Source organism: Poromitra crassiceps, assembly GCF_964638095.1.
Source record: "Poromitra crassiceps genome assembly, chromosome: 1".
Lineage (NCBI taxonomy): Eukaryota > Metazoa > Chordata > Actinopteri > Beryciformes > Melamphaidae > Poromitra > Poromitra crassiceps.
In genome coordinates this window covers 29,754,584-29,769,989 of record NC_139623.1, presented here as the reverse complement: position 1 = coordinate 29,769,989, position 15,406 = coordinate 29,754,584, and the positions used below count along the sequence as shown (strand labels likewise).

The following is a 15,406-nucleotide window of genomic DNA, read 5'->3' as shown; positions in this document are numbered from 1 at the left end:
CAACGCGGAGAGGTCCTGCCGGACGAAAAAGCGCGTACCCTCCCAGGTGAGGGGCTTCTTCCCCGCAGCCTGGAGGATGAGTTGACGGTCGGGCCAGCGGAGTAGGCAGATGAAGATGGCCCTCGGTGGCAGGCCGGGGTCTGGACGTGGCCGAGGCGCCCGGTGTGCCCTGTCCACCTCTGGTGGTTTCTCGCCTTCCTTCAGGTCCAGGATGTAACACAGGATTTTGCCACGAAAGCGTCCATGTCACCAATCTCAGCTCCTCTTTTACATTGATCAGGCGAATGTTATTTCTTTTACTCCTGCTGATTAAGTCATCAACCTGCGTGTGCAGGGTTTCGATTTTGCATTTTATCCATTTTCGGACTCACTGTGTTGTTTTTGTCCTCCAGTGCGCGGATGCGCTTTTCCGCATTATAAACTCTGTTCACGGTTGCCTTAGTTTCTTTAGTGAGTGAGTGGATGGACTTCTGCACGTTTTCAAACTTGTTTTCAAGCTGCTCAAAACCTCTGAGCGATGTCGGACTTAATCGATAGTGTTTCACGGAGTAAAAGTTTAGCCCAAGCGTGTATCTCCAGCCTCCAGCAGGTGAGTCATTTCCTCATTCATGGCGTGATTGCTTCGTCTTTTTCTTTCTGCTTACCTGTGTTGTGTTATGTTATGTTGTTAAAAGAGGGCAAGAGAGGAAATTAAAACAGAAGTGGATTTATAGTTAGAAAGAGTGCTAAAAAAGAAAGATTTTTTTTTTTTTTTGGAAAAAATCCATAGATAAGACGCACCGTTATATAAGCCGCAGGGGGCAAAAAAGGCCAAAAAACGGGAAAAAAGCCGCGGCTTATAGTCCGGAATTTACGGTAATTTTGTGCCCCCCTTGTGTTTTATTTAAATAATGATTTCACTTAAAACTCCCACTGCTGCATTTCAAGATGAGAGACCACGCATTGTTCACTTTGGTCGTTTAACTGATAAGCTTGATCAATCAAATTCTTAACGGCAATCAATCGATCATCGACTAATCATTTACAACCCTAACAGGGATAGTAGAAAGTCAGACTTACTGTAAATAGAAAGGGTTGGGGTTTGCTATGATTGACATTGTGGATTGAACAGAAGAAAGATCAAACACAGTGCAGTACCTTGATGATCATGGTTGTTTTTGTCCCGCTTGGAGCCAGAGATTGAAGAAGCTTTGGGCATGGGTGGAGGTGTGGGTGTCACCAATGAATTACTTCTAGTCAGACCTGTGGGGTAAAGATATTATTAAACTCATGACCCAAAAATATTACACTATGCTGATGCGGGCTGATCCGTTCTGATCCATCCAGACCTGGGTCAGACATGTGTTCTTCCTTAATCATCATTTCTCTATGGGCTGTTACCTTATGTCGTCAAAAAACATAGATGTGTTTATAGTCTGGATGGAATATGACAAATAAAACAACCTTTTGTACATTATTCTGTGAACTGTTGAGTTGATTTAATTTGATTTCATAAATAACTAAACAAATACTTCACATAACTACTACTAACACTGTACAACAGCTGTAGAATGGTGTTAGGTGTTGTTAGCCTCTCTGCTATTGCTGTTCTTTTACATCACAAAAAGAGCCATAGTGATCTCAGTCCTTGGCCCGTTGCTACGCAGATGATACCCAGATCTACATCAGCACAAAATCCATTCAGAACCCACCCCTCACCCACATCGAAACCTGTCTATCCGCAATAAAAACATGGCTGACCCACAACTTCTGCAAACAGTGACAAGATGGAACTTCTTCTCATCTGCACCAAATCCACACTCACCATCAACAACTCAACCACCACCCCCTCCGCCCTGGCTCGCAACCTTGGTTTCATCATGGACCCCACCCTCTCATCCGATCCCTATGTCAGCTCCATCATCAAGACCTCATACTTCGATCTCCGCAATGTTGCTAAAATCTGCCTCTCCCCCCCTGCTGCTGAATCCCTCATCCATGCATTAATCTCCTCCCGCCTTGACTACTGCAACTCCCTCCTCACTGGCATCACCTCCTGCTCCCTCCATAGACTCCAGATGGTTCAGAATTCAGCCGCCTGCCTGCTCGCAAACACCCGGTCCCGGGACCACATCACTCCTGTCCTCCACTCTCTCCCAATCAAACAACGCATCAACTTCAAATTAGCCTTTGTTCACACCTGGCGCTTAACATAAGCAGAACTGAAGCTTGAGGCAGGCTCAAGCTGAGCTGATGCTTAACCGGTCACACAAGAAGCCTTCTCTTTTCCTCAGCGCCTCGCTCGACATGCCTTGAACCCGCCCACAGCTCCCATTGACTTCATGCCTGGCAGCTTCACGCGTCACGCTTGGAAAATAGGATTGAATCCTGAACGATCGCTTGAGCAAAACATGAGCATGCCTTGAGCGTGACACGCGCTAGAGCTGGGTATTGGTTCAAATTTCAAGAATCGATTTGATTGCGATTCACAAGCTTGCAAATCGATTAATCCCGATTCGATTCGATTAATTTCAATATCGATTTGGTTAGTGATACCAAAACGTTTTTTGAGCTGTAACCTGAATTACATGACTGTCCAGTTATGTAACACAGTAGTACATGGTGATACATGGGGAAAAAAAGTTGCAGACCTGTTTTAGTTACAGATATATTTACTCACCAGATGGTGACAAAGGGTAAATAACAGCCTTTTCATCTGTCAATAAAGACGCTTATGCACAGTGATTTGATTTCAGCCTATATCATTTCTAAAAGTAGATATTAATGATCAAACATTCATTCAACTGTAGGCAACATAAATAAATGAAAAAATGTATAAATAAATAAATGTATAAATGTATAAATAAATAAACATAAATACTGTAGGCTACATGAATGTAGCCTACAGTATTTATGTTTTTGTTTCAACTACAAACATAAATAAACGTCAACTTGAAACTATGTTTCAACTACCACACACAGCATAATATTTATATTATTTATATATTTTTTTATAAAAAATAAATAAAAAAAATCGATCTCTGGACATATGAATCTATATCAAAGGATTAAAATAAAAATCGATTAAAAATCGGAGAATCGATTTTTTGAACCCAGCCCTAACACGCGCGCGGCCTCGCCTGTTAACAAGGACACCTAAATGAAACTTGTGGGTCAGCGTAGGTTCAGCGTTGCTTCGGCGTATGGTGTGAACGGCCACTTACTCCTTCTCACCTTCAAAGCCCTCCACTGCCCGGCCCACCCTTACGCCCCTTGCAGACTGCAGTGGCATTTGTCATGTGTAGACGCCTGGTGTCGCTGCTGCCCATTCACTTTGTATTGGACACGCTGCTCATCGCCTCGCAAAGCATGCTGGGATACCAGGCGAGGCGGAGCAGGCTTGTCTAGTGACAGCGGGCGACAGAGGGGGTGGGCCAAAATTCAAAGCTAGCCAATTGAGCTCGTCCTACCCTCTTCTCCTGTCTGTTTTGGAACTAGCTGCTGCTTCCCGGTTTCCACGCCCACCAAGCGACAAGCTGCCATACAGCGTCAAACTCCGGTGTAGTCTGCATGGGCCGTTATCTAACTGACCTCCTCCTCCCCCATCGCCCCAGCCGAACCCTCCCATCCTCATCCACTGTTCCCCTCACCATCCCATTATCCAAACTCAAATGCTTTGGAGACCAAGCATTCTCGAGAGCAGCACTCCGTTTTTGGAACTCCCTCCCCGAGCCTGTCAGATTCACCCTCACTCTCCACTTTCAAATCCCGACTAAAAACCTACCAGTTCTCCCAAGCTTACAACCTCCCCAACCCTTAACCACCTCCTCCACCCTTACCACCCCCTCCCCCTTCCCTCTCTCCCCTGTCCCTCCCACATGCTCCCTCCCTCCCCCGTTTTCCATATATCCCTGATTAAACATGTTGCTTGTTATTTGTATCTATTGCCTGTTAATCGGTTCTATTTTTCTTGTTTTCTGTGGACTCCTACTGTAAGCGTCTTTGGGTAATTTAAAAGCGCTATATAAAATACATAAATTATTTATTATTATTATTAAATTGCTGTATTTGGGGCTAAAGTGGCTGGGTTACTCACCCTGCTGTGCATTATAAGCATTGGCATTGCGGGTCATGCTAGAAGGCAGCCACCCTGCCAGGCTGGCTCGCTGAGTCTTGGTGCCCTTGTGTTTTACATCCTCCCCATTCCAAATAATGTCTTCCTCCCACTGGAGTTGGGTGACCATCAGGAAAAGCTCATTCTCAATGGTGTGTTGGTCCTTCTCAACATCATCATCAGCATCCCTCTTCTGAAACCAGAGATCAGACACAAGAGCAAAGATAGAGTGTATCAGGTGTAGGGATGGGTTACCAAACACAGGTAATTAATTGGTACCGGTACCTGACGGGTTGGTACCGGCAGTATCGATATGGTCCGGGTCGTTCGGTGCTGCTATCAGTATTTTTTTTTGTCTTTGCTTTGTTTTGACCGTTCCCACCATGACAACGAAGCGGCACCAGACGAATACATTTGACGTTGCATGTTTACGCTCCTGTCCTGTCACTATGCTTGCAGCAGGTTTAAAAGATTTAAAAGTTCAGTAGTATATTTGGAAGAAAACTAGTTTCATGATAGGAGGAATCGCGCTGATTAATCACACAGCAGTCTGAAAGATAAAGCGAATGACAGAAACCTCACGCTGGAACAAGCTTCACGGTGCTTTGCTGAACTTGACTGTTTCTGACAGAATATTATGTGGACTTTGCCAACTTTGAATACAGAACAACACAACAAACGGCGACGTGTTAACTTTACCTGTAACATGAGCCTATCTATTCAGCAAGTAAGTTAGTCCACAAACTCTGCATAACGTAACTGACTCCATCACGCTGGTTTGTTTGATAATCTTTTGAAAACGGGTGTGATTTATCCAGACTCGACGAAGAAAACGTTTGGTAGATGAAAACACGCCTCAGTAAAGAGATTTAATGCAGCCAACTTTGTCTTGGTGTCGAGTTTCAATCAGTGACATGCACAATGCATTCTGGGTGTTGTAGTATGAGTCCCCCTTAACACATTGAGTGCCAAGGACGTCTGTGCACGTCCTAAAAAAAAGTAACGAGGAGTGCCAAGGACGTCTGTGGACGTCCTAAAATCATAATTCATATTATTCCATAATTCTGCTGTTTAAGGTCGTACCCAGCCAGTGAGCATGAATCCCTTCAAGGGATCACACGGCGCCACCTTAAACATCGTCACGGAAGCTGCGCCACCCACCTCAGATCCTTTACTTTGTGCATGAGAAAGCAGGGAAAGACGTGATCAAAGAGGAAACCGATGCATGCTTCAGCCAGAGCCGTATATATTGCTCTGTCTGCAGCGGAGAGTGGGCTCGGCTGCATCCGCGCTCACAACTGAGCTCTTATGCTTCTATCTATCTCCACACACGATTCCCTGCCAGAAAGCCAGCATCCGAAGCCGAACGGCCAAGCCTTTTCGTTCAGTCGCGTTTTGCATTTCCTTGATGCGCGCTGGGATCCGTCCGGGGCAAAAACGGAGTCGAGAAAACAAACTCTGTGCGTGTGGGGAGGAGCCACAGCTCAGAGGTGGAGAAGGGGGGGCGGGGGAGAGGGGGGGGGGGGGGGGGGCACGCAGGCTGCACAGAAACCGCACCACGCCACCACATCAGAAAACACCAGCCAGAGTCAGTGAATGTGCTCGAAATTAGAGTGCAAAAGGTATTCATAAAAGTGACTATATCTTGGAAAGTAAAAAAAAACGACAGAAAACCCTTGAAAGTGCACTTTTTTCAGAGGCTGTAATTTCATAATGGAACTGTCTAGAAACAAAAGTTCTTCTTTGGAAGAAGCAGGAGTGTTCAATGTTTCATTAAAGTACAACCCCGTCAATATAGCCCTAATAGAAAAAATTCTATAGCTGTTTTCAACTGAATGGAAGTGAATCTGGCACAGGCTGCAGACAATTTTACTGAAGCGCTGTGGCACTCAATGTGTTAAGAGTGATATGGGGAAAACTACAGGTCAATTTAAAAAATAAATTGCATATTTCTACTACATAGGTGACCTAGGTTTAATAAATCATCATATTCACAGCGGTGAAATAGACTTTTCAGGAATATAACTTGTAATAAGTAATAACAAAATAACTGTTGAATCTTTTCATATCTTTTCATGTCATGTCTTTATTTTTTGTACCAAATTATGGAGAGTAGTATCGATCAGAGTATCGATAAGTATCGGTATCGATAAGCAGTACTGGTATCGGTATCGATAAAATCCAAACGATACCTATCGTTTGGATGTGTAATTTCCCTGAAATCACTACATGAGTCCATGGTCTACAAACCTCTTGAGCAGTGTTTTTTATGGGTTCAGGCTTCTCCTGCTTCTCGGTCTCCTCTTCTCTCATTTTGAAGCCGTAGGTGAAGTTGCTTCCATCCTCAGGGATTCCTAGCATGTCGTACCACAGCTGGGCTGGACCATATCTCCACTCTGCAACCTTGGGTCGAGATTCTGCCTCCTTGTCGCTGTCACCGCATGCCTGAGAGAACTTGGATTCTACTGGAGCCATCATGGTTATCTGGACAGCAGAGAAGAGTAGTGAGAGGCCTTGATCATATAATATCAATTCCTAGTTGGCATTAGAAGAGCTTACAACAGCCTGTAAGCCTTGAAGATTTACCTCATCATCAGAGAGACACTGCTCTGGGGGCGGAGGTGGCGCATACTCATAAGTCCACCCAGACTTCTTCTCCTGGCCTTGCTCTGTGGGCTCCCCTTCTGGAGGAGGCGTCCCAGGCTGATGTTCTCGATGCTTCCGTTTCTTCTTCCTGCGGGCACTCCTCCAAACCGACGGCATATTCTTTCCAGGACCGAAGAGCCGCAAGAATCTGAGCACCTGGTGTGATTTAAAAAGACATCAGGGTAGCCCCTTGGGAAAATTGTCTAATCTCAAAAGAATCCATTAGCACAGGTAATAATGATCATGTTGGGTGAGTAAAGAGCCGTTGCAGACGCCTCACCCTTCCAGGCCTGAACACTGGGAAGAGCTCTGTGACGCCCGGCAGTGCTTTGGCAGCATCTTTCTGCATGATACCGGCCAGAGGTAGGGTGAGCCGGTCCGGGGGGCCTCCAGCCCCGGAGCCCTGGCAGGGACGGTCGGTCTCTGACTCAGAGTCTGAAGAGCTGCTGAAGTCCACCTTGTCCGCCGTGGAGGACGGGGCGATGATGGAGGGCAGGATGATGCCATCGCCCTCTTCCCCAACTGTGAAGAGATATAAAACAAACCAATAGAAGAGACTCTAGCAACAAATATTTCTGATCCCAAATATATAAACTTGTGTCTCTTTGGATTACTTGTCGGACCTTTGGCTAAGATCAAGTGTAGTATCTGGTGGTTAGAGAGAATGTCCGTTAACTGGATAGTCCGGGTTCAAGACTATGTCAGCAAGCATCCGACAGTCCTTAAGCAATTCACTAAATCCCTAGTTCCTACCGGTTCCAGGCTTGCTGTTCCGTAGATGGGGATCAATAAAGTATAACATTGCCAATCAACATGTGCTCACCACTTGCGCTCTGAGAGGGTTCATCTTTCTTGCCAGGTGTAGGGAGACTCGGTGGTGGGGGAGGAGGCATGAGTTTGGAATCAATATCCTCACAGTCTGCGTCATAATCATCCTCATCATCTTGGTCAGATAAAGGAATCACAAACGCATTCAGTTTAATATGGACTTAAGCCAGGTAATAACTGAGTGTAAGAGTGAAGAATAATAAAACACTATCAAAGTGTACACTGACATTTTATAACCTATGGTGATATAGAAAATTTAAGTTCCATTGGCTTTATAACTGGTTATACTTGGCGAATTCTCAGGATTTCTCTCTCATAATTTTTGTACAAAAAAATGTAAAAAAAAAAACATGCCTGTACTTTATAGTGTATTTCATTTTGATAGATGAGCACCTTATATATATATAGCAGAAAATGATAACAAATGTAAGTACCGGTATTCTGAAATAATTTCTACTAAAAACAGAATGTGCAAATTGTCCAACAAAATGTGCAAAAATGGCAAGTCAGAGGGAGATTTTTTTTTCAGTGACTATAAGAGCAAGCAAACATTAAATAAGAGTCTGTAGGTTGTTCACCAGTTTTCCTGCTGGGCTGCAAAGTACCCATGGCCTGACGGTACTTCTTAGTCTCATCCTCGGCAACCTCACTGATGTCAGAATAGTCAATCGCATCTTCTGTGCTTTTCACCCAACCTGGACATGGTCAAACAATGCAAAGGTCAAAGGTCATTCCATCCAGCGCTTCACTACAGAGATGCAAAGTTATTTCAATCCTTTTAGGCTCACCTTCTGCATCTGTGCTACCCGAGTCTCTATTCTCATCTGGATCGTCCTCCTCACTGGCAGTGATCTCGGTGATGAGTGAACCCAGGCCCAGGGAGCCCAAACCAGCCAAGTGCTTCTTAGACTCCTGGGGTGAGAGCAGAAATGGTATAGAGTCACAGTCAACAGTGAAAAACCATAGAAACCTGGGTCGCACAATTAATTGTAGAAAAGTGTGTATTGAGATTTGATGTCTCCACAATTAATAAACATTAATTCAATATGTTGAAGTGTTCCCCTTAGAGCACTTCCACACACATACTAACAGCCAGTTTTTGCTGTACTATTGTGGCACCCCCGATAGGATTGGAGATGAGATGAAACTTTAATGACCCAATTTCCACCTGGGATTTTTAGAGATTACTTTAACTTGAATGCTATGCAAAATCATGAGACTTCAATGTGACCCTTAAATATTGTGATGAAAAAGCATCTTAAAACCCCTCACATTGTAGGAGGCTGTCTGTGATACAACTCTGCTCAGTTAATAGTAGGTACCAGCTGATCCAATTCAAAGTCGCTCACCGTCTTCACTATTCTAAGCATAAGTTGAATAAGATCTTCCCCTCTGTGTCACCACTGTGTGACAGGTGTCAGACGTCAGACGGAACTCTGTCTCATGCCTTCTGGTTCTGCCCTTCACTGTCAAAAATATTTGACTGGTACTCTTAAAGGAACAGTCCGCCCATTTTCAACCAGCTTTGTATCATTAGAACATCAGTAGTATATCAGAAAACTGTCAACTGTTTTGAAGTCTGTCATTTAATTTGACAGTTATTGAGTGTTAAAGTGTGGACCAGTGACATCACTGGTCCACACTAACTCAAATTAATAACTCAGTAACTCAAATCAACTCTCAATAACTGTCAAACTAGATGAATGACTTCAAAACCATCATCTAGTTTGACAGTTATTGAGAGTTGATTTGAGTTAATGAGTTATTAATTTGAGTTAGTGTGGACCAGTGATGTCACTGGTCCACACTTTAACTCTCAATAACTGTCAAATTAAATGACAGACTTCAAAACAGTTTACAGTTTTCTGATATACTACTGATGTTCTAATGATACAAAGCTGGTTGAAAATGGGCGGAGTGTTCCTTTAAGGCCTACAAAATAACCCTTCAGCCGGAGGCAGAACTTGCCATCTTCTGCTGCTCAGAGACCTATCTGGACTTCCCTACAGTCTCTGACACTGGGGACAACTGTGGCCAAAAAACCCATTTTGATGGAAGGGAAATCCCCCTCTTCACCCTCTTTCCAATTGTCTCAGTGACTGAGAGCAGGTCACGTGGAGGCTGGGTTTACCCAGGCTAGTTAGGGGCAGCAGGTGACTTGCCCGACTAGTTCTTCATTGACCTCTTACACAACATTTCCTAGATGCACATAAGCACCCTATCCAGCTGATAGGTAGGGATGTCACGATACCAAAATTTTGAGTTCGATACCGATACCTGCTTAAGTATCTCGATACAGATACTGAAACGATACCACGGCAAAAACCTAAAACATCAGGAAGAATGCACTCAGTAATCTACTGAGCATATTTTCTCCTTTTCTATTTATTTAGCAGAACTCTGCCAAGGTGTATTGAGTCATTTCATTTTGTGTTCAGTCTACTTTAGTGCATTCATTGCACATTAACTGTAGTGCTGTATGTGGGCTAATAATCCTGGGCTTCTAAATGTGTTTTACATCGGATTTTGGCACAAGGAAGGGATAGTAACATCTTGTCCTGTGTATTAATGAATGTCATTATGTTTATTATTTGCATGCACAATAAATAGGCTATTGAAATATATGCTATGGCGGTGGTTTATTATGTGTGGTAATTTTTTCATACATGTAGGTGTGTGTTTGACAATAAATTACTATAACATTAATAATTGGATTATTGTAAATATTAGTATGGGAGACATTGGATTGCTGCATGCCATGTAAGGCCTTTAATGACACTATATGGCCTTGATTTAATTATTTATTACATATTTGAGTCAGGGCCATGGTGTTATTTGGGCTTTTGCATGGTATGCAGTGGTCTGATGTCCCCTGTAGGTAGGCTACTTGAGTTTATGATCTCTTTGATAGGCTACTTTATACACAGTTATGACTGTTCATCCTGTCTGTGCGGTCTGTGCTCGTAGCCTACTAAGCAGCACATCCATTGCCTTAATGGTTTAACAAGTTCGCTTATCACACAATAATTCACACTCGTTTGACTTATGAGGGCATGTATGTTATCCATTCGCTAACCTGTCGGTCTTTGTTTGAACTCTTTGAATAAGTCGGGATTGCCTGTCGGAGAGAAATAGCCTGGTTCGATGTGTTGGATCCATTCACCTGTCGTGTTGAAACACTTTTTACCGAACTTGGTTACAGAGAGAGTGCACTGTATCTGCCTCTGCGGAGCTGCGAACATTACACGTGCGTGCCGTTGTCTCACTATAGCCGTTTTCACACATGCTTACAGGAAAATTACCTGTAAATCAATATCGGCCATTTCCCGGAATTTCCCTTCACACCTGATCGCTGCATGTGTGAATATAGTCGTCAAATAGCCTGTATGTTGGGGGGCGGGGGGGCTTATTTTGGGGGTCGGCAAAACTCCGATGGTGAAATAAGTTCGCTTGTCACACAATAAATCACACTCGTTTGACTTAAGAGTATGTTATCCTTCACATTCGCTCATGGGCTGCAGTGCAGAGTAGTATCCAGGCAGCGTCAAGCCAGCATAATAAACACAGCCGATTTCCCCCCTCCCCTCTCTGCTCGAGAGAGGCCAGTCCTTCAGTCCTCCGCACTTCGCAGCAGCACGACACAGGACAGACACAGCGAGAATGACACCGGCTTGCAAGCCGCCCAACGCTTGTATGTATGTAGAGAAAGCAAATGCACGAAGCGAAATGTGGAAGTAGTTTGCTTTGATGTGCGCGAATGATTAGATGATGCACGCTGGAAGTGAACGTTAAGCAACGTGTGTACACCTCGCCCATGAGAGAAGGACCGGCAAATGACTGGACCCGTTTCACACTTGTGTCCCTTATCGCGGCATACCGCTCTTCTGACTGGCTCGAAACTGGTGAAAAGTCCGCGATGACGGGGTCGCGCTTATACCGGAAAACAACTTTCACACTCCAAGGCATTAGACCGCTTTGCGCATGTGTGAAAATGGCTTATGAAAAACATCACATAGCCTATTAATTTGGTTCTTGGTTATAGAGAGTAGCCACGTAAAATGTATTACCAGACGCCACTCTTCAATTCGGCATATATAATCCACGGAGAGGTTACTCTAAGTGAATAAATTGTCAATTCTGGATGTGAGTCGCCTGTTATCCCGCACTCTTCCTCCGTTAAAACTGCATGTTTTATCCCGCACTCTTCCTCCATTAAAACTGCATGTTTTTGAATGGAGTTTGGTTAAAGATTCGCTCCTCCGCTCGTCTCGGCCCCCAGACGTTTGGTGAGCGGCACCAATAGCGCCGGTCGCATACTGACGCAACTCATGACATTTTTAAAAGATACGCGTATAGTACCCTTTTTAACGGCAGGGTACCGCGGTACCATTGTAGTACCGGTATACCGTGCATCCCTACTGGTAGCACGATATTATATTACAAAACTGTGATATTGAGTGTCGTTGTGGCATGTTTTTTTTTTTTTTTTTCCCCTGTACCTGAGCCTGTTTGTTTGTCTTGTTCTGTTTCAGGAAAACTTGAAAATAAAATATTGGAAAAAAAACTCACATTGTCCAGGACACTGTCATCCTCCAGTTGGCCGTCTTCATTGATGTTTCCAAAGAGGAAGCCAGTAAGAGAGAATGGGCGGTCTTGGTCGTCATCACTGTCAGAGTCGGACATCCTGAAATATCAGATAGCATTTAGCCATTTGACTGATACTCTTAGGCAGACTGACTCATAATGAGTGCAAAATATATTGACATCACCAAAATCAATCAATCAATCAATCAATCAATCTTTATTTAAAGTGCAGAATCACCATGAAGCAATGAAGCATGGTCCCAATACACTTTACAATTAAAAAGAAAGCATAGGGCTGCTACGAAGTTGTGCTGGCAACCTAATTGCTGCGCAATTAATCGAATCGCAATCGCAATGTCAGCACGTGTGATTACATAACTGCAAAAGGGTGCGATTATAAAAAATAAAATAAAAACGTCTGTCTGTGTGCCTCATCTTACTAACGTTACACGCGACGCAGCAAATAAACACGTTTCTCTGCCATCACACTGAACATCAACACTAGCGGGAGACTTCTCCCACTCCCGCAAATAAGTAATGTTATGCGCAAGGTTAAACATATAACATCTTACCGAGAGAGGGAGGGGGAGGATGGCCAGCGAGACTAGTGATACCATGAAATCGTGGTATTTTTGTCCAAGGTTATCATACCATCAAAAACTCATACCAGCGCATCCCTAGATACAATTTGTTTATTATATCGCAATCACAATTGCAAATTGCAATATTGTCGATAATAATCACAAATCGCACATTTTCCCCAAATCGTGCAGCACTAGTAAGTACACAGACAGTACACAGTGTCATATACATTCCTCTATGACCCTTGAATAATCATGTCATTGGGAAGAACAGTGGAATAAGTGCTAAGGAGAGAAGCAGACACCACCCTCCCATGGGATGGAGAAATGGGAGAGATGTGATTCTGGTAGAAAGGGGATATATAACATTGTCAGAATGTAATTGTAAAGCAGTAATAAACATTCCACTATTGTTGCTACTTGATTAGTTATGGCCCGTTCCTTTATAATAATAATAATTGATTGGATTTATATAGCGCCTTTCATGACACTCAAATCGCTTCACATATCAGGGAGGGAACTCAACTCAACCACCACCGATGTGTAGCACCCACCTGGATGATGCACGGCAGCCAGTTTGTGCCAGAACGCTCACCACACATCAGCTATCACGGTGGAGAGTTGAGGACTGAATGTGCCAATTAAGTAACAAGGGATGATTAGGTGGCCATGATTGAAGGAAGGCCTGTTTGGGAATTTAGCCAGGGCACCGGGGTTACACCCCTACTCTTGGGAAGAGTGCCGATGGGGTCTTTAATGACCACAGAGAGTAAGGACCTCGGTTTAACGTCTCATCCGAAGGACGGTGCTCACTCACAGGACAGAGTCCCTGTCTCTGCCCTAGGGCATTGTGGAGATTATTCATCAGATCAGATTATTTATGAGACCATTTGGACCAGAGCACCTCCTACTGGTCCTCCAACACCACTTCCAGCACCATTCTCCCATCCAAGTGTAACCGAGTTGAATCAGCGCGGATTCCTCGTGAGTCCCGAGTGGATTGGTTAAACTCACTCCCCAGGTATAAAGGCATGTTAACCAGCTCCGCCAAGGGAGCTAGCTCTCTTGGTGTTGCGGTTAACATGTTGGACTCCCAAGCCGAGGGTCGGCAGTTCGAATCCACCCATGGACAAGCCCTTAACATGGGTTGCTGCAAGTACCACCTACACAACGCCGTTACATTGGTGCCGTGACCCGGATGTCCAGTGGGCGTGGAGTGAGTTTAAGGGGGTGAGTGTAACCGAGTTGAATCAGCACGGATTCCTCGTGAGTCCCGAGTGGTATCGAGTGGATTGGTTAAACTCACTCCCCAGGTATAAAGGCATGTTAACCAGCTCCGCCAAGGGAGCTAGCTCTCTTGGTGTTGCGGTTAACATGTTGGACTCCCAAGCTCGAATCCACCCCTGGACAAGCCCTTAACATGGGTTGCTGCAAGTACCACCTACACAACGCCGTTACACAAGCAGTATCCTAGGCCAGACCTGCTTAGCTTCCCAAGGAAAGCCAGTAATGTAATGCAGTCAGTTATGCAGGAGCAGTGGTGCAAACAAACTGGGATGTGGCGGTTGAATGACGTCACATCCGTTTTGTTAGCGTTCCATTGGCAGAAAACTGGAGCCGGTCGCTAGCCAGGCTAGCCATCGTTAGCAATAACAGTTGATAGATAAAGCATATCGCGTCATTTTGCGCATAAACATGTCCACGCAGATAGAAGTTAGATAGTGCTGTGTGTACAGCTGATTTAATGAGACACAAACAACACAGAAGTGCTAATAAACCGTATTCACTACGATTTCAGGAATGTGTTGTCACTTTTCTCCCAACACAGTCCTGCAAGGGGCTACTACATGCTACATTATACAGATTAAAGAGTCCTACTGGATTCATCTACACTGCCGTCCATCTACAATGGTCTGTTGCCTTGAAAACACACCAGTCAGTCAACACATGATGTAGCTAACGTTAGTTCAATAAAAAAGCATGGCCAGGGAAAGAAAACAGTCTGAATCCTATCTTGAACGGAAGAAATCCTGGTAATCGTTAACATTTGACTTCTTGTAAGGTTAGATATGATGAAAACGAATGATTAGAAATTAATCAACTTAACGCAGCAACTAAACTTACCTTGCGTGGCTTCTATTCAGATTCAGTACCCCTGGGTTTTATTCAGCTTCATCAGTTTTCAGTCTGGGCAAAGTTGGCTAGGCAAAATAACGTTAGCTTGCTACAAGCTAACGTTAACATCTAAAACGTAAACATAGTTTTCCTGTGCTGTGTGTTACCATGCAGGGTAAGCGTCGTTGCCATGTAAGGTTAAATTAATATGCAGCCCGAATTGGTCTTTAATGCAATCTTTAAACGACTTAAATAGATATAAATGTGTGTATTTGTATTTGTGTATCTAACTATCTGTCATGCACAACGGCGCTAAACCTTTGGCTAGGCTAAATACCGAGTAACCAGAGCCGAACCTCCAAGTACCCGGATGGCCACAGTGGTGCGTTCAGGCACTCCTCGTAACGTGGTTATTAGCTAGCTTAGCTAACTCATGTCAGCTGACAACACAGTCCTGAAAGGGGCTACGTTCAAGAGCGCGCGCGGGTGGGGGTAAATTCAAATTTTGGCCTCATGATTATTACGAAAATACTACATTTGACCATTTCACTACATTACG

The 15,406-nt window shown here is 44.2% G+C and overlaps 1 protein-coding gene across 5 annotated transcripts in view; it reads right to left on the bottom strand.

Moving 5' to 3' along the window:
* Nucleotides 1-15,142, bottom strand: part of taf1 (TAF1 RNA polymerase II, TATA box binding protein (TBP)-associated factor) — a 47,380-nt gene extending 32,238 nt beyond the window's left edge. For all 5 annotated transcript variants that reach the window (XM_083646534.1, XM_083646536.1, XM_083646538.1 and 2 more), the window contains exons 1-10: nt 14,857-15,142; nt 12,137-12,251; nt 8,356-8,479; nt 8,146-8,262; nt 7,563-7,682; nt 7,020-7,261; nt 6,680-6,895; nt 6,344-6,577; nt 4,076-4,286; nt 1,138-1,242 (exon numbers count right to left, since the gene is read on the bottom strand). In XM_083646534.1, the coding sequence (XP_083502660.1) occupies nt 1,138-1,242; nt 4,076-4,286; nt 6,344-6,577; nt 6,680-6,895; nt 7,020-7,261; nt 7,563-7,682; nt 8,146-8,262; nt 8,356-8,479; nt 12,137-12,250 (1,483 nt within the window). In that variant the 5' untranslated portion in view covers nt 12,251; nt 14,857-15,142. The remainder of the gene's footprint in view (nt 1-1,137; nt 1,243-4,075; nt 4,287-6,343; nt 6,578-6,679; nt 6,896-7,019; nt 7,262-7,562; nt 7,683-8,145; nt 8,263-8,355; nt 8,480-12,136; nt 12,252-14,856) is intronic.
* Between the last annotated feature and the right edge of the window lie 264 nt (nt 15,143-15,406).